General features: G+C 44.4%; 1 protein-coding gene across 1 annotated transcript; it reads left to right on the top strand.

Annotated features, from left to right (window-relative positions):
- Positions 1 to 9,930: 9,930 nt before the first annotated feature.
- LOC137413352 (macoilin-1-like) lies at positions 9,931 to 22,577 on the top strand. The gene is made up of 6 exons (XM_078768757.1): positions 9,931 to 9,938; positions 11,511 to 11,669; positions 11,771 to 11,944; positions 12,809 to 12,929; positions 13,203 to 13,377; positions 22,044 to 22,577. Exons 1-6 carry the CDS (start codon positions 9,931 to 9,933, stop codon positions 22,316 to 22,318), a joined length of 912 nt encoding a protein of 303 aa, XP_078624883.1. The 3' UTR covers positions 22,319 to 22,577.
- Positions 22,578 to 24,817: the final 2,240 nt, after the last annotated feature.

Raw genomic sequence — 24,817 nt, 5'->3', positions numbered from 1 at the left:
TAAATTTGCAAAACTTTCTAAAATCCTGTTTTCTCTTTGTCATTATGGGTTATTGTGTGTAGATGGATGAGGGGAAAAATGAATTCAAACGATTTCAGCATAAGGCTGCAACATAACAAAATGTGAAAAAAGTGAAGGGGTCTGAATACTTTCTGAATGCACTGTATATGTATGTATGTATGTATGTATGTATGTATGTATGTATGGATGTATGGATGGATGTATGGATGTATGGATGTATGTATGGATGTATGTATGGATATGAATTATGTCTCACATAATTGTCTCACATAAAACAGCCACGGATTGTGTCTCACACGATAAAAACCGCATAACCCGCAAGGAACCAACATCCTGTCTGCCACCCAGACCATCGTTCCCGCCAGTGCAAACCAAAACCAGGGGGTGCGGTGCGATCGGCGGAGATAATAATAATCAACGACAAAACAGCGTGACGAGCGCTGTCCGGATCGCCTGTGCTGGTGCTCATCATTAAAGCTAGGAGGTGCCTTGATTCACTTAATAACTTCTTCTACTTCTAACTTCTTTAACTTCTCCTACTTTCTGACCCAGCTATGTTCCCTCTCCCCCTCAATCCTCCTCCTCGGTGATTTCAATATCCACATGGACTCCACTGACTCCACAATAACCACTGACTTCACTGATTTACTCACCTGCTTTAACCTCACTCAACATGTCAACTTTCCTACCCATAACCATGGGCACATTCTGGACCTTGTCTGCTCTACTGGATTAATTTTGCACCATCTCTCTGGCTCCGACCTCACCCTCTCTGACCACTTAGCCATCACTATGACCATCAACATCCCCACCCCAGCACCAAGGCATTATCGCACTATCAACTTCCGTAAGCTAAACGCTCTTTCACCTACCTCATTCTCATCCACCCTCTCTGAAAAAATGTCCACTTCTCCCTTCGTTGACCTCCACACCCCTTCTGACCTCACTGACTACTACAACCACACTCTCTCCTCCTGCCTTGACCAGCTTGCGCCTATAAAAACCAAAACAGTTTCTTTCACCCATTCTGCTCCCTGGTTTACCCCTGAACTCCGCCTGATGAAAACTCGTGCTCGCCAACTTGAAAGACTCTGCAATAAAACAGGTCTCACAATTCACTCCCAAGCCTACAAGGACCACCTACAACACTACAAAGATGCCCTCTCCCGCACCCGCTCCACCTTCTACTCTCAAATTATCCACTCTGGCTCTGGAAACCCAAAAGCACTCTTCTCTACAATAAACAAACTCCTCAGCCCCCTGGACACCACCACCCAATCATTCACAGTAGACAACTGCATCTCCTTCCTTTCATTCTTCCAAAGCAAAATTGACAACATCTACAGCAGCTTAACCACCACCGCACCTGCTCCCCCTCAAACCACCTGCCCCCCCCTTATCCTGCCAACCCCTGTCTCAGTTCTCCCCAGTCTCCCCTACTGACCTCTCTGAACTCCTCATAGAAATGAAAACTGCCACCTGCACTCTTGACCCCATCCCCTCCAGCTTTGTCAAGGCCTCCCGTCCTGCTTTCTCTCCACTTATCACTGCAACAATAAACTCCTCCCTGTCTACAGGCATCGTCCCACCATCCCTCAAAATTGCTGCTGTTACCCCCATTCTGAAAAAACCTGGACTCAACCCTGACACCCAAACAACTTCAGACCCATCTCCAACCTACCCTTTCTGTCAAAAGTTTTGGAACGCGCTGCAGCCACTCAACTTAAACATCACCTCTCTGCCAATAACCTGTATGAAACATTCCAATCCAGATTCCGCTCCAACCACAGTACTGAAACTGCTCTCCTCAAAATCACCAACGATCTTCTCCTTTCCTCTGACGCCGGCAACCTCAACATTCTCATCCTCCTCGACCTCAGCGCCGCCTTTGACACCATCAATCACACCATCCTCCTCACCCGACTTGAAACCACCTTTAACATTACTGGCACTGCCCTCTCTTGGATCAAATCATACCTCTCTGACAGATGCCAGTTGATCTCCATCAATAATTGCAAATCCCCCACTGCTCCCCTCCCCCAAGGTGTCCCCCAAGGTTCAGTTATTGGCCCTCTCCTCTTCATCCTGTACCTGTCCCCCCTTGGTCACTTAATCCGCCGTCATGGTCTCCAATTCCACTGCTTCGCCGATGACATCCAGCTTTTCATCTCCACCAAGTCCATCTCCACCGCCACCCACTCTATCCTGACAAACTGCATCACTGAAATAAAATCCTGGCTTCAAATCAACTTCCTCAAACTTAACTATGATAAATCTGAAATAATCATCATTGGCCCAAAAACGCCCACCAAATCCACCTTTAACTTTGCCCTCAACATCGACGGTTTCCCAGTATCCACCTCCCCTCACATCCGGAATCTTGGCATCATCTTTGACCAAACCCTCTCCTTCGACAAATACACTAAACAGATCACAAAGACAGCCTTATTTCACCTGAAAAACATCGCCTGTCTCAGTCCATCCCTCTCCTCCACGGCTGCAGAAACCCTCATCCACGCCTTCATCACCTCCCGTCTGGACTACTGCAACAGCCTCCTCTTTGGTTCACCCTCAATAATCATCAATAAACTCCAATACATTCAGAACGCCGCTGCCCGTCTACTCACCCATTCCCGGACCCGTGACCACATCACCCCCGTCCTTTACAAGCTTCACTGGCTCCCCATCCCCCAGAGAATCCAGCACAAAATCCTCCTCTTGACCTACAAAGCCCCATCCTACCTGACTGACCTCTCCTCTCCTCTCCAGACACACTCTCCAGAGGAGAGTGTATCCTCTCCAGACACACTCCCACCCGCAACCTCCGCTCTGCTGGTACCAACCTCCTGACCCCCCCCCCCCCCCCATGCGGACCAAATTCAGATCCTGGGGGGACAGGGCCTTCTCCATCGCTGCTCCCACCCTCTGGAACTCACTACTTCACACCATCAGAGACTCCTCACTCACCACATTCAAAACATCACTCAAGACCCACCTGTTCAACACTGCATTCAACATTTAACCCACAGCATTTAACCCCTGACTATCTCTTCTCCTTCTCCTTCCTTTTGCTTTGATTATTTACCTGTTGATTTTTGTCTTTTTGCACTTGTTTTTTTTGTACTCTGTCAAAGCGTCTTTGGGCTTCTTGAAAAGCGCTATATAAAATAAATGTATTATCATTATTATTATTATTATTAATAGACGAGTTTGGTCCTCATTGATTAGATTTTTTGCAGTATGCCATCCTGATGAGGGCAAATACGTCCGAAATCTGGATTGGCGGCTCTGCTCGATGTTTAGCCAATGGGGACCAAAGAATAAATCTCTGTCTGTTGACAGAGTGGCCGGGCTGAGGCCTATACACGTGTCTGTTGACAGGAGATTGGGACAGCGCTCGTCACGCTATGTCGTTGATTATATATATATATATATATATATATATATATATATATATATATATATATATGTATATATATATATATATATATATATATATATATATATATATATATATATATATATATATATATATATATATATATACACAAAGAATTAAGTTAAGCACCCCCCCGTTTTTTTACAACCTCGCACATTACAAGTTTGTTGTCGTCAAAACAGTGTAATATACCCATGATATTGCTATATTTTCTGGAGAAGTGATATTATGGTCACATAAAAACATAACAATCATGCCGTTTTCAATATTTTATTCTGAATAATTTAAGGTGAAATTTTTTGGGAATTTTAGGCATATTTTCACCTCAATTTATGGAGCTATAGGTCCATCACGGACAGTGTGGATGACGTTTATGTTTTCTAACGTACAGTCATTGGTCTGAGAAGACCTCTAGCGATCTTTGCGTCAATAACGTGTGTAGGACCCACGTGATCGGATGGAGCAAGGTGCTGTGACAACCATCCCCTGGCCTGCGTACAGTCCTGACCTGAACCCCCTCGAGCACGTTTGGGACATGTTGGGACGACAAATTGCGAAGATGGTCCCTCCAATAGCCAATCTGGATGAATTGGAACGTGCATTACATCGGGAATGGAACAACCTGCCACAGCAACGCATACGACGGCTTACAGGGTCTATGAGACGTAGGGTTGAGTCAGTGATCCGATCACGTGGGTCCTACACACGTTATTGACGCAAAGATCGCTAGAGGTCTTCTCAGAACAATGACTGTACGTTAGAAAACATAAACGTCATCCACACTGTCCGTGATGGACCTATAGCTCCATACTTAAATTGAGGTGAAAATATGCCTAAAATTCCCAAAAAATTTCACCTTAAATTATTCAGAATAAAATATTGAAAACGGCATGATTGTTATGTTTTTATGTGACCATAATATCACTTCTCCAGAAAATATAGCAATATCATGGGTATATTACACTGTTTTGACGACAACAAACTTGTAATGTGCGAGGTTGTAAAAAAACGGGGGGGTGCTTAACTTAATTCTTTGTGTATATATATATACACACACACACACAGACACACACACAGACACACACACAGACACACACACAGACACACACACAGACACACACACAGACACACACACACACACACACACACACACACACACACACACACACACACACACACACACACACACACACACACACACACACACACACACACTTGAAAAAGTAAGTACACCCCACGTAAAGTTTAGACTTTTTCAACATACAGCTATGTGATCTTCATTTCAACAATATTGATAGATAAAGGTGATATAATATAACAAATATCATGAAACATTTACATTTTGTAGTCCATTGTATAATTTAAATAAACATAAATTCAAATTTTGCATGTGGAAAAAGTAAGTACACCCTTGGCTCCAATAGGTGGTATTGCCCCCTTTGCCCCCTCAAGTAGGCATTTCTTATAACTATATACCAGTCTCTGACATCGACTGGGAGAAATTTTTGCCCACTCCTCCATGCAAAATTCTTTCCGCTGTGCGATGATTGAGGGGTTTCCTGCATGCACAGCTCGTTTCAAATACCCCCACAACATCTCGATGGGATTTAGATCCGGGCTTTGACTTGGCCATTCCAGAACCCTCCATTTCTTTCTTTTCAGCCATTCCTTGGTGGATTTACTGGTATGTGTAGGGTCATTGTCATGTTGCAAGGTCCACCTTCGGTTGAGCTTCAACTTTCCGACAGATGGCCTCACATTATCCTCAAGCACCCTCTGGTACAATGAAGAATTCATTGTGGATTATATGATGGTGAGCTGTCCAGGCCCTGATGCAGCAAAGCTGCCCCAAACCATAATATTTCCACCACCATGCTTTACAGTTGGTGTCAGGTTCTTGTGGTCAAATGCTGTCTTTGGTTTTCTCCAAACATGTCTTCTGGTACTGTGGCAAAATAGCTCTGCCTTTGACTCATCTGTCCAGAGCACATTGTTCCAGAAGTCCTGGTCTTTGCCTTGGTGTTCATTGGCAAACTTTAGTCTTGCCCTGATGTTCTTTCTGGACAGCAAAGGTTTCCTCCTGGCACACCTCCCATGTCGATCAAATTTGTACAGCCTCTTTCTAATGGTAGACTCGTGCACTTTGACATCAACAGTGGCAAGAGATACCTATAGGTCCCGTGATGGCTTTCTGGGGTTCTTAGAGACTTCTTTCAGCATCTTGCGGTCTGCCCTCGGGCTGAACATGCTGGGGCGGCCTGGCCTGAACAAGTTGGCAGTTGTTTGGAATCTTCTCCACTTGCAGATGATCTTCCGGACAGTCGAATGATTGATTTCAAATTGTTTGGAGATCTTTTTAAATCACTTCCCAGACTTGTAGGCACCTATAACCTTCTTTCTGAAGGCCTCGGAGAGCTCTTTTGATCTAGGCATGCTGACGCCGCACACTTCAACAACAAAGAACAAACCAAACGAAATGTCTGAGGGTTAAATAAGACAGGTTCCTCCAAGATCCTCTCTAACGATGTTCTAATCATTTGCACCTGAGCTGGTGCACCCGATTCTAATTTTAGGTATTTGAAGTAGTGATAAATGTAGAGGTGTACTTACATTTTCCACATGCGAAATTTGCATTTATGTTTCTTTAAATTATACAATGGACTACAAAATGTAAATGTTTAATGATATTTGTTATATTATATCACCTTTATCTTTCAATATTGTTGAAATGAAGATCAAATAGCTGTATGTTGAAATATGTTGAAAAAGTCAAAACTTTACATGGGGTGTACTTACTTAAGGCTTTAACTCCGAGGCGGAAACTCAATGGCGGATTCCAAAATCGAAAACACCTAAGCGCGCGGAATGGAGGGAAGCGGCGCAAGTCACCGCAGCCTTATCTATTGAATTAACCAGGAAACTGCGTTCAGATGTATGTACAAAAATAATGCAAGGGTTTATTCAGGAAAAGCAAGGACAGTAAAAACACCGCCGGAAATAAAATAAGGTGCTAAATTGGGATCCCACGCACAACAGATTTCAAACACGAACAAGGGATTTGAATGAATAAAAAGAACACGTTATGTTAAATGTATACGCGGCGCTCAGCCTATCTGTCTTTGTCGTCTTCTTCTGCTGCTGTCCAACACCAGCCCGCTCGGCCTGACCGCACACCACGAGGTCTTGCTCCGAGCTCCGATCCTCTCGCCGCCCACGAGGTCCGTGCACCAAGCTCCAAAGCACCCAACACAGGCCAGCGGCTTCACACGAGGTCGATCCCCACACGAAGCACGAAAAGACAGGAACGGAGAGAACGCAGATGTGATTGCACGTCTCGTCCTTCCAACCCGCTTCTCAACTGCTCACTGCCAACTGCGCACTGCAAAACCAACTCTCGATCACAAATCCACTCTCTACTGAACTGCCAGGGGCCAGTAGTGAACTCGTCTCAACTCAACACCAACTCGTGACTCATGGGCTGTGCGACTCTAAACTCTCAAAAACTGCTTGTGCACACGAACTCGGAATCAGATCTGAACTCCTGCTCAACTCCTGCTCAAATGCGCACATGAACTCTCGATCCAACTGCCAGCAAAGGCGTCCGGCGCTGTTAATATCCCTGGCCGGTGACGTCAGCTTTGGCGCACTGCTCTGCCGATCACAGCCTCCCCCGACTTGCCGGCTCGCTCAGGTCACGCCCACTGCATCACTCCAACTCTCGTCCCTATTCCTTGGTCACAGCACGTGCTATGCGAGGCGGGTTGGCCTCTCGGAGGTGTAAATGGTGGCGGCCATTTGTGGCGGTGTTCTAGCCCGATTTCTTTCTGAGTCATGTCAGGGGGGAAGGCGTCATTTGGTGTTGTACTAAAGGTCCTAACTAATGTTGAAGTGGTGTGCAGTGCCAAAATGGACAAAGGTTTGACTACCAGGTGAGACATACAAGGGCTCTACTCATTAACCCCTGCACTACCTATCACCCGAATCTCCCGGTAGATCCACAGTTATACATCTTAGCCGACAAAACGCCTACACATGACTTATTACAGGTAGATTCCCTATCGCGACAGTCAAAGCATGTTACCTACTCAGATCTACTCTGCTCTACATATATCACTACCCAAATTCATAACTATATATATATATACATATATATATATATATATATCATATACATCACATCTACATATATATATATATATATATATATATATATATATATGCATCACAGCTCCATATATATATATATATATATATATATATATATATATATATATATATATATATATATATATATATATATATATATATATATATATCCACGATATCCATTTTTCCGTTCTCCAACCTAAAGCTTTGTCTTTAAAAACTCAACGTTTCGGCCAGCAACCCAGCGTGCGCCGAGCCTCCACTAGCCTTCATCAAGAGAAGTTCCCTTGTTCACCTCCTCCCAGATATATCTGGGGAGAGGGGTGGGCCTATTCTATCAACCAATCACAAAGCTGCGTTGCGAGACCTCGTGACCATGGACCCATACTCGGCTTATGTTGCAAATGTTTTGTGCGTGTTTGAGCGGTGTATTGTGTTTTGTTGTCCGTGTTGCCTGTGTCGGCTATGTCCCACTTTGTCTTTGTCCTCCTCCACGCATCGGTGTGTCTCTGGTGTACTTATGCATGAGAGGTCCGTATGCCTGTGGTAACGCCACAGTCTCCTCTGTCAATGGTGCCCGCGTTTGGCCAGTGTGCCAGGCCTCCAGTATTCGCCTCCTGGCCCGGTTTGGGGATGCCGCCAGCACGTTCACATTGTCCCATAGAGGAACATGGCCCGCCCTTATTCCATGCTTGGCGATAGCAGATTTTTCTGGGTGATTACACTCAAAGGCCTTGTGGTGTTCATTAATGCGCTGGCCTAAGGTTCTTCCAGTCTCGCCTATGTATTCTCCACCATAGTCACATGGAATGGTGTATACCACACTTGTGCAATCATTCTTCAGTCTTTTGTCTTTGACCTTGGTCAGTGCACGTCTCAAGGTGTATATAGGTTGGTAGTTGACCCTCACCCCGACCGGTCTCAAAATCCTGCCAATCCTTTGAGATACCCGTGGCACAAATGGTAGCACGCAGAAGCCCTTAGATGGTTCCTGTGGCACGTCCTGGATTCTTGGAGCCGCCAGTACCATTTCATTTTTTGGGCAGAGGTGGTCTGGGTAGCCATTGGCTTTCAATACCCATTTGAGATGCTTGATCTCTCTCCTTTTGCCTTTCAAGGTGGACGGTATATTCCTTGCCCTTTTTACGAGTGTATTCACCACAGCTCTTTTATGGTGCAGTGGATGGCAAGACGTGAAATCGAGGTAACGCTCGGTCTGGGTGGGTTTCCTATATAATGCGGTACTTAAGCTTCCATTGAGGTTCCTCCTCACCAAGACGTCCAAAAATGGAAGCGACCCATCCTGTTCTTCCTCACAGGTGAATTTGATGGAAGGAAACATTCCACTGATGCCCTCCTGGATTGCATTAACAGCCGTGCTGGGGCAGATGACAAAAGTGTCATCGACATAGCGGTACCAGACACGTGGCTGTGTTGGGAGGGATGGGATGGTGCGTGTTTCCAGCTCTTCCATCACCATATTGGCAACCACCGCAGACACCGGGGAGCCCATCGCAGTGCCGAACACCTGTTTGTAAAATGTGCTGTCAAAGACAAAATAGGTGGAAGACAGACAAGTGCTGAGGAGGTGACAAACGTCATCAACATTCAACTTGTCGGCGGCCTGTTTCCAGCAATCATCCTCCATTAGCCTCTGTCTCGCCACATCAACCGCCAGGGTTGTGGGCACGTTAGTGAATAGCGAAATGACGTCAAAGGACACCATGGATTCGTGTGGATGGATCGTGGTGTGTGTTATTTTGTCCACAAACTCGGAGCTGTTGCGCAATCCTCGGTCGGTTTTTCCCACGAGGTACTTTAGTATATTGGCCACGAACTTGGACAATGCATAAGATGGTCCATTGATACACGACACTATGACCCGTAATGGAACGTCTTCTTTGTGGATTTTTGGTAACCCATACACTCTGGGAGCGACGCCGTTGCTGCTATACAATCGCTGGTAGTTTGTGCTCGATAGTCTCCCTGTTCTTTTTAACCTTGCAAGCAGCGAGTTTAACGTGCGTTCTTCCTTCTTCGTTGGATCCTTCGTTATACATTCATAGGTGTTCATAGCTGGAAGAACCTTAGGCCAGCGCATTAATGAACACCACAAGGCCTTTGAGTGTAATCACCCAGAAAGATCTGCTATCGCCAAGCATGGAATAAGGGCGGGCCATGTTCCTCTATGGGACAATGTGAACGTGCTGGCGGCATCCCCGAACCGGGCCAGGAGGCGAATACTGGAGGCCTGGCACACTGGCCAAACGCGGGCACCATTGACAGAGGAGACTGTGGCGTTACCACAGGCATACGGACCTCTCATGCATAAGTACACCAGAGACACACCGATGCGTGGAGGAGGACAAAGACAAAGTGGGACATAGCCGACACAGGCAACACGGACAACAAAACACAATACACCGCTCAAACACGCACAAAACATTTGCAACATAAGCCGAGTATGGGTCCATGGTCACGAGGTCTCGCAACGCAGCTTTGTGATTGGTTGATAGAATAGGCCCACCCCTCTCCCCAGATATATCTGGGAGGAGGTGAACAAGGGAACTTCTCTTGATGAAGGCTAGTGGAGGCTCGGCGCACGCTGGGTTGCTGGCCGAAACGTTGAGTTTTTAAAGACAAAGCTTTAGGTTGGAGAACGGAAAAATGGATATCGTGGATATAATTCCCAACCGCCGTTTATTACTTGATATATATATATATATATATATATATATATATATATATATATATATATATATATATATATATATATATACAGTGAAACCTTGACTTACGAGTGCACCAACTTACGAGTTTTCCGAGATACGAGCCGTTGCTCGGGCGGTTTTTTGCTTTGAGATGCGAGCCGAGATCTGAGTTACGAGGTGGCCCAACGAGCGTTCCGGTCACGTGGTTATCTTGCCGTGCAAGCATCTCTGCCATATATCGCTGCTGCTTTGTTTTCGCATGTTGGTTATTTTGGAAAATTTCTTGGTTTTAACCATGGGTCCTAAGAAATTGAGTGCCAAGGGCAGTACTGAGAAGAAGAAGAGGATGATGTGCTTGGATATAAAACACGCAATCGTCGAAAAACATGAGCGAGGTGTGCGTGTTGTCGACTTGGCGAGGCAGTACGATCGTAGCAGTACGATCGAAACATTTTGAAAGGGAGGAAGAAACAAACCTCGTTGGACAGGTTTTTATTGAAACGCCCTGCAAGTGAAAGCGAGGAAAGGCAAAAGTCATCTCCTCCACCTCCGCCAGCATCTTCGTCTGATCTTCAAGGTAAATACACTTAATAAAACCAGTTTATTTCTTTACATTGTGGCGGACACGGAAGCTCACTGGCGTGGTGACATCATTCCGCGCACCAAGTGGGCGGGGGCCACGCCGAGGGGTAGGCGTGGCCTCAGGATATACACCGGGCGCGCAGCCCGGAGCGTGCCAGTGTTACAGTGAGCTCTTGAATAAAGACTCTTACAAATTACCGCGTTGTCCGCTTCCTCCTTGTTTACAAGCAGCGCGCGTAACGCCGCTTATTATGTACAGTATATACGAGGTCGTGCTTGTTTATACATTATTTGTTATTTATAAAGTACATTTTTCTTATTTAAAAACACGTAACAAAAAAAATTGGTGTGGTTTTTTGGGGGCTGGAACGGATTAATAGCATTTCAATGCATTTTAATGGGGAAATTTAATTTGAGAAACGAGCAAATTGAGTTATGAGCTCGGTCACAGAACGAATTAAACTCGTAAGTCAAGGTTTCACTGTATATATATATATATATATATATATATATATATATATATATATATATATATATATATATATATATGTATTTATATGTATTTTCTAAATCCTGGGTTGTATTCCTCTTTCCTCCCTCTTTTGCTTCAGACTAGAGTTGGAAGTAAGGAGGCTCAAAGCTGAGCTCATTGCGAGTAGAGGAACTGAGCAAGAGGCCCGGGGGCAGTTGGCTCAGATGGTTGCGAAAGAGACACAGCTCAAGGCTGAGCTGACGTCTGCTCGTCGAGAACTAGATGGGCTGACGTCACGGTAACGCTCCACATTGGCTAATGCTGGAATAACACCGACAAATACCGTGGTGACATTTGTATGAAGTATTTTTTCATCTTCTTACTTTTGTCTTTCTCTAGCCTCACATCACTTACGCAGGCAAAACAGCGTGAAAAACAAAACTGCCAGGCTCTTGAACGAAGGCTCAGAGCTGAGACAGAAGCTCGAGCGGGGTTGGAGAGACAGCTCGCTGAAGAGCGTCGACGTCGCAAGCAACAAGAGGAAGCAGCAAGAGCAACAGCCACAGTTGAAAGGTAATTTGTGAATAGATTCGGATAAATGTTGTGCCAACCCGTCATTCCTTCGTTAGATGGAATTTGTACGTCTATTTATTTCCACTGGAGTTGCAGAAACACTCCGGGCCTGCCTCAGAAGCTGAGACTCTGCTGTCCGCTCTCATCTTTCGAATTGTGTTCTCATTGGCCCAAAACACGACCGATCTAACTAAATCCTTAACCAGTAGATATGTAAACCATTTGGCATGAACGCACCTCCCAGCGTCAGACTTGCTGTTAATGTGTACACCTTTACGGGTTGTTTACATGAGCATGAATTTGTTTGAAGAACAGGGGAGAGAAGGAGCAGAGGGAGGGGAGAGGATTTCAAATCTGAATTGGTTTCTGTTTTTTTTCACCAGTCAATGCACAACGATGATATCTGGACCGACCTCAGGGGGTCATATTTGTATATATGGTGTAACTGCTAAACATCCCTATTGACATGTGTTCAATCCAAACGAATGTCTTAATTATTTTTTTGTTTTATAAAATCTCCTCTAAAGTTCATTTTTGAACAAAATACCTGCTCAACAGATTTATGAGAAGCAACTTTGTATAATGAAAGAGTTTGATTTTGAAATGACAGGTGTCATTTCTTCTCACAGATGTTGCAAAATTGTATTATGGGAGGGGTTGAGGAAGGAGGTAGAGATGACCATGTACGAGGAAATAATTGTTCTTTTCATCAAAATGTTTGGTTTCTTCATCTCGATATTTTCTGTGGACATGAAACACAACTCACAATAGTGTTTCGGCATTTTGTGCAGCTGTATATTATGTCCTTCTGTAGAAAACCCACTTCACGAAGGCCCGTGTCCACCCGTGTTTGTGTGTGTGTAGAGGTGAAGGTGCAGACACTCTGCGAAGTCGAGTTCGTGAGCTCGAAGTCTCAGAGAGACAGTTGCAGCGGGAGCTGGAAAGCAGGGATGAGCAAATTGATGCACTGGAGAGGGATAACCAGGTGATTATTAATGCATGGATTCACGTCTGCACTGCAGGTTCCACTCTCCTTGCTCATACATTTTTCCATTGATGTCGGGTATGCTTTTTGATTTGTTTCGTGTGCAAGAAGAAGTCCTTTTCACATTTTAATTGGGAGAGTGACATTGTCAGCCCACATTTGACTTTGGCTGTTTGAGTTTAACCCATTAAAGATGAGTCGAGTGCAGATCGGCAACGTTGTACAAATTAATGTGTTTTCATCATCGACGGCACTAAGTGTTTGGTCGGGTAGGAACTGCCGCGGCTCCGTGAGGCGGAGAAGGAGCTGGAGGTGCTGCTCGTGACGTTGGCCGCCATGAGAGAGAAGCATCATCAACTGGAAAGCAGTCTGAGTGCTGAAACCAGGATCAAGTTGGACCTGTTCTCTGCTCTCGGTGATGCAAAGCGGCAACTGGAAATTGTCCAAGGTAATTTAGGAATTTTCTCTTAGAAAAGATCAGTTTTGAGGAATTTTGGGCAGTGCTGACTTAACAACATGCATTTTAAGGCCATTTTCCCTGCTAGAGCGGGGGTTAGCCTTGCGGTCCCCATGACAATCTTCTCCATTTTGCCCTATTTTTTTGCATCTCTCCTTGTTAACCCCCTTGCCCGCATTTCTTCTTCCACCATCTTTAGCCAAGTCTTTCTCGGTCTTCCCCGTCCTCTACTTCCTTCTACATTCATTTCCATCACTCTTCTCAACCAGTCACTTTCATCCTTCCTCAACACATGACCAAACCATCTCAAACTGTTTCTCTTCACAGCATTCATCACAGGCTCTATTCCCATCATCTTTCGCAATTTATCATTTGTCTTCCTCTCTCTGAACGATACTCCACACATCCACTGAACCATTCGCATTTCCACCCTTTCCAGCCTTCGTTGCTGCTCTACGTTCATTCCCCATGTCTCGCTCCCATAAATCACAACACTTCTCACACATGCAGCATACACCTTTCCCTTCAGCTTCAACAACACTCCCCTCCTCATCAGCACGCCACTCAGTTCCCGAAACTTCTTCCATGCACATCTCACTCTTGCAACCGTTGCCGAGTCTGATCCACCTTCTCCATTCAGCATGTCTCCGAGGTAGCAAAATGTTTTCACACCTTCCAGCTTCTCGCCGTCTCCAAGATCCAACTCAACATTTCCTCCATCTGCAGCTCCCTCTGTGCACACCTTACATTTGAATGTAGCTGCCACACTGGTTAATGACCCTCTCAGACCACTACATTTTTGATGAACCCACTCAGCGCACATTGTACATTGAATGGAGTTCACTCCGACACCCTTCCTGCACACAGCACATGGCCACTTCCCAGTTCTTTCCACCTCAACACATGCTTTACCACTTGCCATCACCTTCGTCTTTCCGATATTCACCTTCAGACCTTTTGTCTCCATACATTCCTTCCACTTGTTCATCTTTTCCTTCAGTCCATCCATACTTTCCGCAATCAACACCAGATCATCTGCATACAACAACTCCCACGGTAAACCCTCCTTTACGTTCTGAGCCAGCACCTCCATCACAGCTACAAATAGTAGTGGACTTGGTACCGACCCCTGATGCACTCCCACCTTCACCTCAAACTCACCACTGTTCCCGTCCTTCGTCCTTACAGCTGTGCACGCTCTTTTGTACATTGCCATTGTTGGAGAATGTTGAGAAGACCCAGGAGACTCCAATGACCGAAACAGCTTTTACAAAGTAAAGATTTATTATAATTAATAAGTCACTTGTTTCAAAATAATAAGGAACTATAATAACTAAACGAATTGGTAATTCAAGTCGATGGTTCTTCTTCTTTGGCCGGTCCTCTGCGCAGCGCTGTTCACAGGGACACTCGTTCCGTTCCGTTCCGTAGGACAAGGGTTCTGGTGACAAATCTGCCTCTCCAAGAAATGTCCACGTTTTTATGGGCACAGAAGTTTTAATCCTCTCTGCGCTAATTTTAATCCCTTCTCCGCAAAATACTAATCCTTTCTCCGCAAATGTTACTCAGTCATCCATGCTCGCCTCACCGGCACCAGCTCGCCCCCCCCCCCAGGCGTTGACAACCATCCCCTCCTGCTGGGAGTTCCTCCAACCCTACATTTGCTTCACAATAGTAAAAGGCCTAGGAATGTGCTCTAGCCCGGGGCCGTGACAAGGCGAACAAATGATTCCCAGGTTTCCTTATCTCCGTGCTCCGAGGTCCAAATTCCTGACATTCCTTCGAACCACCTGCAACTTCCTGCTCCGTTACCAATCCCAACCAATATGAGTTACACTTCCACACCATCACGACTCTGATCAACCATTCCTCCACTCCTAACTTCCTCAATGCCCATGTCAATACTTCACGTGGAACCCTATCGAATGCTTTCTCCAGATCAACAAACCCAAGAAACAACTTCTTCCTCTTCTCCATGTGCTTCTCCTGCAACTCCCTCACAATAAAAAGTGTGTCTGTCGTTCCTCTTCCTGGCATAAATCCAAACTGCATTTCGTTAATCTTCACTTTCTTCCTTATCCTCCTCTCCAACACCCTTTCCAATACCTTAATTCCATGCTCCAATAACTTTATCGCTCGGTACGAGCCACACCAGAGGATCACCTTTCCCCTTGTATCGAGGGACGAGGGTACTCAGTTCCAAATCCACTGGAATGCGGCCTTCTTTCACCACCAGATTATACAGATCTCTGTCATTCTCTTCACACCCCAACTTCCTGCTGCCTTCAACATATCTCCCACAACTCCCGTCGGCCCTCCCGCTTTTCTACTCTTCATTGCTTTTATCGCTTCCTCAACTTCCTTCTCAGTTATCTTCTCTGCTGGTCCTAAAACTGGGTTACTCTCTATGTTGCCATCCCATTCATTCTCTGTATTCAACAGCATTTCCATATATATTTTCCATCTTCCTTTAATTGCATCTGGGTCCACAACGATTTGTCCCACTTCATCCTTCAAGCAACTCACCCCCATCACATCACACCTCTCTTTCGCTATCTGCTTTGCAATCCTGAATATTGCTCTCTGACCCTCTTCCGAATCCAAGCGTTCTCCGAACATTTTCCTACATGCCTCCTGCGCCTTTGCTACCTCTTTCTTTGCAGCCTTCTTGGCTCCTTTATAACTTTCATGCTCTGCTTTTTCTGCTCCCGTACCCTTCGCCTTCTGCCACTCCTTGAACTTCTTCCTCTTCTCGTCAATCCTCTTTCCAACTCCATCATCCCACCACCATGTTTCCGAGTGCCTTTTGGTCCTTTTGTCCATCGACATACCTCACCAACGGCTCCCAACAGACGATCTTTCATTGACATCCAACCACTTTCAAGCTCAGCCACATCATCCTCTACCCTACTCAGCCTCTCTTTTAATGCCTCCCTTTCTGTCACCTCTTTCAACCTCCACACCTTCATTCTCAGTTGGTACTTCACCCGCCGAGCTCTCCTTGCACCTTTCACCCTTATGTCGCAGACAACCAAGTGGTGCTGTGAAACAGCTTCCTCCTGTTTCACGATCACGTTTCACGTTTCACGATCACCTTTGTGTCCCAGAGGTGCCCCCTATCTCGCCTACGCACCATTAGGTAGTCAACGGTTGTCGTCGACCCACCTGACGTGTATGTAACAAGCTTATTATCCTCTTTCTGGAACTGAGTATTTCAAATCAACAAATCAGCTCCATCAGCAAACTCTAAAATCCTTTCACCTTCTCCATTTCTCACACCATATCCGTAACCCCCATGAACTCCCTCAAAACCGTCCATACTCCTTCCCACATGTCCATTTAGGTCGCCTATCACAACAACCTCCTCATCTTTCACGTTTACCATCAGCTGCTCTATCGCACACCAGAACTTGTCCTCATCGCACACCGACCAACCTGCGGAGCATATCCCGAGATGACGTTCACCAAGAGCTTTCCAATCATCATTTTCACCATGAACCTATCACTCACTCTAGTCACACTCACCACACTGTCTACAAACTCCTCAGAAAACAGGACACCAACACCATTCACGCTCTCCAGGCACCCTTGCCACACAAACTTGTATTTCTGTCCCTGCCTACCCTTCACCATTCTCACACCACTTCCCTTCCATCTCCTCTCTTGCACACAACATATGTCCACTCTTCTTCTGACCAATACTTCCACCACTTCTCCTGATCTCCCTGTCATTGTCCCTACATTCCATGTCCCAAACCTCAGAAACCGATCTCCACTTCGGGCTGTACCTTGCCCATATGTAGTTGTAATAAGTCATGGTTCTCTTTTTGAGGCAATGTTTTTATGGCCGGATGCCCTTCCTGACGCTAACCCTCTTAGTCGTCTCTTACGACACGCAGGGATACGGTGCTCCTATTCTAAACCAGGGTACACACCGACTTAAGGACTCTATGTTATGCTGACTTAAGAGGTAGAATTATTAATGCCCACACGAGTTGTTCTGGATGTGATGGGTCGACCACAAAGTATGGACTAGCGTCACACGTACTCCAGACGAGGGAAAGCAGGCTGAATACTCCCTTCCTTGCTGGTCATTAGTGAGCCAGCTGGGTTTTTGCAAATAATCCGATCTGAATATATGGTCATTTTTCTGTACCTACCAAATCTTGGAATTAAAATTTGTAATTCTGACACCATAAGGCAGATCTGCACCCACAACCTCTGTAATGCCACTCCAACATTCTCTGCACTCTCCAACATTCATTTATTTATTTACTTACAGTGGGGTGGGGTGAGGATGGATAACCGAATTAGCTTTTGAGGTGGATTTCATGCAGGGTTTAAGGTGAGTAGGGTCCAAAAGGAGGGACTGGTCCAAAATATCAAATCTTTATAGGTTCTCTGAGTGAGTTTCTTAAATACAATGAACTTAACTTTAATACTATATAAATAGATGTTTTTTTAATCAACTGTAAAGGGCGAAGCCAGCCCCACGCAGTGGAGTAGGCACCAAAAGGAAGGACTAGACTGTGATTTGGTATCGGAGACTAATAATGAATGATAGTGAAACGAGCGAAGCGAGTTGAGCTATTATGAGTTTTTAGGCTATGGAACCAAATCACGAGCCAGTCCCTCTTTTTGGACCCTACTAAGGTGTCATTCGCCAAATACTAAGAAGAGTTTAATTTGATGAATATTTTTCATTCGTCATTTGCCAAAAAGCTAATTCGGAAAACTTATTATATATGCACACACCCATACTGTTTTCAGGAAACTATGATGAGTAAAGACATTAAAAAAAACCATGAATGTTTGGGGATGGATATTTCACAACGAACAGCTTTCTTTTTCTGGCAAAGGAAAACTTGAATTTGGCTACATATTTTCAGACCAAATTAGGCAAATTGCTAAATTATTTATTTTTGTTCTTCAGCTCTTCATTCAGCTCGTTCTTCATCTGTATTATTGGGCTTCAGCTCTTAAACTGGCATAATTGGTTTACCATCTGAGGCCCAAGCTCAAATATGTAACTAATGCAACGTATGACTTTTGAAATGACATGATTGCCCCACAATGCATCATTAAACAGTGGCGATCGGGGCATAATATGTCGTGCATACAAGGTATTGATTGATATGTAGGCCAAAACGTACCGAATGTATGGTGTTAATACGTCTTCGAGATCTTGGTTCAACGCCGTGATTGATCATCCATTTTGTTCGCTACTATGGCTCACTGAGCTCAAATGCACATTGTAAGTATTGTGGAAATTGTGTGGAATTATAGTGCAGGCCCTATGAATGGAGTGATGGAGTGGTATAGAATGCAGGTTTGAACTGATAAAAAAGAAGGGGAAAAAACCCCTCACGAGCTCCTTAAGTTAATTATCAGCTCTGGAATAAATACTTTTTTTTTTTTAACACGTTTCCCTCTCAACCTCTCCCCCCCTCCCCACCCCAAAAAAAATCAGAAGTGCAATCGGCCTACTTCGAGAGGAATGCTACCAGATTCAATGATAAAAAGAATATGGCTAATTTTCTAACTTCTAACATTTTGAGGATTTGTGTGCTGTTTCAAATTATTCACCATTAAGAGATTGTGCCGAAAACGGTAGAAACTTGATATCTCAAAAGGTTGTGTACGAATTGTGACAAACCTAGGTGGATGAGTTAGTTAGGTGACAAGAACAAGCTGATTCGATTTTGATTCATGCCCGGATCCAGATCCAGGCATTCAAAGTCCATGTGGATTACCCACGTTCGAAAATAGCACCCACATTCAGAGTCCAAAGTCCATGAAGAGATATGGACGAAATTTCGTGGACAGGTTGGGTGTGTGACAAGGAAGAATTGATTAGATTTTGGTGAAGATCCAAATCCGGATACAATTTTTTAAAAAGTGTTTCTTTATCATTGATAGAGCCAAATATGATATATAGCACCATATCTCAAAAGGTTGTGGACGAATTCGGAAGAAACATGGTGGATGATTTGGGTAGATGACAAGAAAAAGCTGATTCGATTTTGGTTCATGTCCGGATACAGATCCCGACCTATCAGTGCGATACAAAACTAAACTGTTTAGCCTGGTAGAGAGAGAGGTGTGCACCCTACTGAGTGCCATTCTAGTTTTACATGAGTAATTCAAGCATGCACATCCAATCAACCTCTGTCAGCCTTTCATTTCAAATGAAAGTGTTATTATTACAATCGTTGCTTTGTATCCCACCCTGATTATTGATTCACAAGGTGGGCAGCACGCATGAAGGACTGAAAATGGAATTTGGCAATCCAACAGCAACACACACGGTCTCTAGTCGTCGTCGAGGCCGTCGTGCCCTTTTTATCAGCGATTGAAGGCATGTGTTGGAGATTGTACATACATTACATATTGAAAGGGGACATGAGGAAATGTCTTTTTGCCTTGATATGAATTATAAGGACATCGGTAAACAATGGACAAATCGATGTGGTGCATGATGCTGGGTTCCGAGGTTCATATCCCAATATAGTATGTGCTCCAGTGGGAATGCCAAACAAGCCCATCTCATCTTGTGCTTCTGTTTGCATCAACAAGAACTCGTGTGGAAGCCCGATCGCCACCTCTTGTGGCGCCTGGGCAAACTCCAACCGTTCAGATTGCAAATCAAGAGAGGTTGTGTATATAAATTGCTGTTAACGTTTGCAGGATGATTTATATCCTCAGGTGGTGCAGGTAGATTTGTCCCAATCCTTGAGGTTGTTGATTAGCCAGCTGCGTTTTCACCAACAATCCAAAAGTGACATGACATTTCTCCTGAGATTATCTGGACTTCCTCAAGTTTCAATTGCATATTATACAGTGCCTACAGGAAGTCTACACACCCTTTCACAATTTTCACATTTTGTTGCCTTGTAGCCTGGAATTAAAATGCATTGTCACACTTTTTCCACCTTTATTTACACATCATAACCCACAACTTCCAAATGAAAAACAAATTCTACAAATTTCAGAAAATTATTTAAAGATACAAAACTAGAATATTTTGGTTGGATAAGTGTCCACCCCCCTGAGTTGGTACTTGGTGGAAGCACCTTTGACAGTAATTACAGCTGTTGGGATAGATCTGTAGCAACTTTACACACCTTGATTGGGCATATTTGCCCATTCTTCTGCACAAAACTGTTCAAGCTCAGTCAAGTTGTGTTCGGAGCATTGATGGACAGCAATCTTCAAGATGTGCCACAGATTTTTGATTGGATTTAGGTCGGGGCTCTGACTGGGCCAATCAAGAACATTTATATTTTTGTTTCTTAGCCACTCCAGTGCAGCTTTGGCTCTGTGCTTCGGGTCGTTGTCATGCTGAAAGGTGAACTTCCGTCCTAATTTCAGCTTTCTTGCAGAGGGCAGCAGGCTTTCCTCTAGGATTTTTCCATATTTTGCTTCATCCATTTTCCCTTCTATCCTGACAAGTGCTCTAGTTCCTGCTGATGAGAAACATCCCCTTAACATGATGCTGCCACCACCATGCTTCAGAGTAGGGATGGTGTTCTTTGGGCGATGTGCTGTGTTGGGTTTGCGCCAAACGTAACATTTTGCATTTAGGCCAAAAGGTTCAATCTTGGTTTCGTCAGACCACAAAATGTTTTGCCACTTTGCTTCAGAATCTCTGGAATGGTTTTTTGCATACCTCAAACAGGACTCAAGGTGGGCTTTTTTGAGTAATGGCTTGCTTCTTGCCACCCTACCATACAGGCCAGACTTGTGGAGTGGTAGGGATATTGTTGTCACATGCACACAGTGACCAGTTTTTGCCATAAACACCTGTAGCTCTTTGAAAGTTGCCATTGGCCTCGTGGTGGCCTTTCTGATCAGTCTCATCCTTGCTTGTTTATCCAGTTTCGAGGGACGTCCTGATCTAGGCAGGGTCTTGATGGTACCATACGCTTTCTACTTCTTAATGATTGTCTTGACTGTGCTCAAAGGGATATTCAAGGCCTTTGAAATATTTTTATACCCATCCCCTGATCTGTGCCTTTCCACAACTTTATCCCGGAGGTATTTTAACAGCCCCTTGGTGCTCATGGTTGAGTCTTTGCTTTGAAATGCACTACCCTGCAGAGGAAACTTACAGGAACAGTGGATTTTTATTCTGAAATAATCAGAATCACTACAATTTAACACAGGTGGAAGCCAATTAACTTGGTGTGATATTTTGAAGGTGATTAGTTACACCTGGGGTGGGATAATTGGGTAATAGGGTGGGCTAAACACTGAACTAATTTACAATTGCTATTATAAGGTAGGTGGACACTTATCCAACCAAGATATTCTAGGTTTGTATCTTTAATTAATTTTCTGAAATTTGTAGAATTTGTTTTTCACTTGGATGTTGTTGGTTACGATGTGTAAATAAAGGTGGAAAAAGTCTGATTTAATGCCTGTTGATTCCAGGCTATAAGGCAACAAAAGGTGAAAAAATTGAAAGGGGGTGCAGACTTTCTTTAGGTACTGTACATAACACTGCTGCTTTTAGCTGGATTTGGAACACCAACCTCTGGAATGTAGCTCTCATGTCCTCACAATCAGGCTACCATGAGTAATTCCAATGCTAACCTTCATTTCATAATGTTCTCAAAAAATCCTATGTCTTGCCTGTACCCCTCCTTCCTTTTCAGGGCAGCTCATTCTTAAGGAACAAGAAATTGAAGAACTAAAACAGAGAATCGCAGAAGTGATGGCTGTGATGCCCAGCACAGTCTACGGCTCTCCTCCAGCTCCTCCGGTAACCCTGGCTCCACACTATTCAGCCAACTTCATGGAGAAGCCAGGCGGAGTCGGAGGAAGTTCGGGTGGTCCTGGAGGTCCCGGGGGACCTGTGTGTGGCTGTCTTCAACCACCCGCGTCTCCCCTAGATCCCAATGCTTCTGTCTATCAGCCATTGAAGAAATAAAGGACAAAGTGTGAGCTGTTGTGTGCATTTGGGGGCTGCAAAAGTGAATGCAGATAGCATTTTATCTGCTGTTTCCTGGTTGCTTTATTCCTACATTGAGTCACATATGGAGGTATCTCCATTTTGCAGCTCTTGCCAATTCGGAGGAATGTTACCTCCCCATCTTCCCCTTCCATTGATATCCTTTTGTTTCTTGCATTCATTAACCCATTCCTTCTCCCAAATCTCCAATAAACAGGTGTCGACCTTGTTCATTGTCTTCATTTGTCTGCCTGCTTTTGTTTGCATTGTGCTTATCTTCATATCACGGATGTTTTGTTTGCCACAAGAGAACTATAATATGATCAGTGTTTAAAGAAGTCCCTGATAAGTAAACCGGGCTGTCCTTCATCTCCGGCCGACACTTCCACATTGGGCCGAGCAAAGCCTGTATGGAACAATCGATCATATTTGTTTTGAAGCTCAAGAGGAAGAATATACTCGTGTTCTGATAATTTATTTTTCAGCTAATAACGTGCATTATGAGTTTCTGTTTCCTTCTTTGTTTAGTGATTATCACATCCTCAAAGTTGTTGGGATTTTCCAAATTTATTTCAGTTTAGTGTTAACAGCAGTAGCAACTGTTTATTCAGGTAATCATGCTCGTTTGTTTTCACGGCATAGCCCATAGGGCAAAGCCGTCAAGAACAGTGTCTATCCATCTGTATGTATGTATGTATGTATGTCCCCTCAAACGTATACCAATCATAGCTGAGGATCTGGTCACATCACAGAGTGCTGTGATTACGTCTGATGTCATTACGGCGGTACGGCGGCTGCCTCTCCACACTGCGGCATTTTGATTCCAATTTCGTTCAGGCCGAACATATCGTTGAACCTGTCATATATCACAATTGCCATGCTCTACCTTTACGTTTTCATTCAGTGTGAAACACAAACAAACCGATTGTTAAAATGACCATCACACATCGAAAGCATAGACGTTACGTCTCTTCCAACAAAACAGTATGTATAGGCCTTAGGCTTTTTGGCTGCCCTTTGGACTGCTTCGGACAAATTAAGCCCAGGTTTCTTAATACAGTCGTGTATCGTTTCAGTAGTATCCTTTTCGTAATAGTAATGATATAGTAAATATGACCATAACACTTTAATCCCAATGGCGTGAATGCAAAGTTAATTGATTGAAGCGGTGTATGGTTCATGAATCAATGATAAGCGGTGTACGGTACTAACAACCGTGGGAGTAAGGAATTCGCCTCGGTTTTTTGATCACATGTTATTAACCAAACCCATGCGAGGTATGTAAATTACAGTAGATCTTCGCTCAGTTCTGAAAGGAAAACTTACCTCGCGGATGTCAGGATTCCTCCAAATTTCTTTGTTTAATGTTATAAACAGCACTGGTGTTGGGCTAGCGGCTAGGGTGCCGGCTTAGGATCCTAGGATCCTGGGTTCGAATCCCGGTCGATCGCTGAATTAACGCCAGGGGGGTTGACTCAGCCCGTCATCCTTCCGAGGTCGGCTAATTTGAGTACCAGTTCACTGGTAATTCCCTGCTTGTCGTAAAAGGTGACAAAAAGGGTTGGCGGCAGGAAGGGCATCCGGCCGTAAAACATTGCTTCAAAAAGGGGACAAAAAACAACAACAACCACGGTTCCCAAAAAAGGCCAACCCCCGCTTTGCGGTGAAAAATGGCCTCCAAATGTGGTTATTTATATTTTATAATGTTATAAACAACATTAGTGACGGTTTGAAAAGCTAATCATTTGTGTTTGTGGTTTATAATATATTACAAGCACGGCTACGCCTCTGTTAGACTTTTGGTCTTGTTTACAATATTTTTTAATTCCCAAATTAAAATTTATTTCTGTTATGGTGTCGAGGACGGACGAGGGAGGGGGCAATATAACACGTCATAAAAACCCTTGGGAAGGGGGAGGGGGTATATTGATTTGTAATAGCATTAATATTTATATGGCGGCCTTGTAAAAACGGCACGATAAGTTACTTATACACCTCAACACAGAGTTCCCCCAAACGGGAAATCCTTGGGGAGGGGGGGGGGGGGGGAAGGGGGAGGTGGGGCGAGTGAAGGCACCACAGCCTCCATCATGTGACCCTTAATCCTCCTGTCAAGTTTGTATGGGATTGGATAAGTCATGACCGAAACCAAATTGCGTATTTTAGTTTGATCACGAGCGACATATTTGTCCGGTACTTTTCGCACTTGTGTTGGTGCAGGAAACCACTTTTCGCACTTGTGTTGGTGTAGGAAACCACTTTTCGCACTTGTGTTGGTGTAGGAAACCAGTTTTCGCACTTGTGTTGGTGTTGAAAAACCACTTTTTGCACTTGTGTTGGTGTAGGAAACCACTTTTCACACTTGTGTTCGTGTTAAAAAACCACTTTTCGCACGTGTTGGTGAAGGAATCCACTTTTCGCACGTGTATTATTGTGGAAAAAACCACTTTTCGCACTTGTGTTGGTGTTGAAAAACCA

Source organism: Myxine glutinosa, unplaced genomic scaffold (assembly GCF_964187855.1).
Source record: "Myxine glutinosa unplaced genomic scaffold, kmMyxGlut1.1 SCAFFOLD_383, whole genome shotgun sequence".
Taxonomy (NCBI): Eukaryota; Metazoa; Chordata; class Myxini; order Myxiniformes; family Myxinidae; genus Myxine; species Myxine glutinosa.
Note: the sequence above shows the minus strand (reverse complement) of the source record. Positions and strands in the feature narration are given on the sequence as shown.

Coding starts and splice junctions, on each gene's coding strand:
- LOC137413352 (XM_078768757.1), top strand. Junction 11,670..11,770: donor CTAGATGGGCTGACGTCACG/GTAACGCTCCAC, acceptor GTCTTTCTCTAG/CCTCACATCACTTACGCAGG. Junction 13,378..22,043: donor GCAACTGGAAATTGTCCAAG/GTAATTTAGGAA, acceptor CTTCCTTTTCAG/GGCAGCTCATTCTTAAGGAA.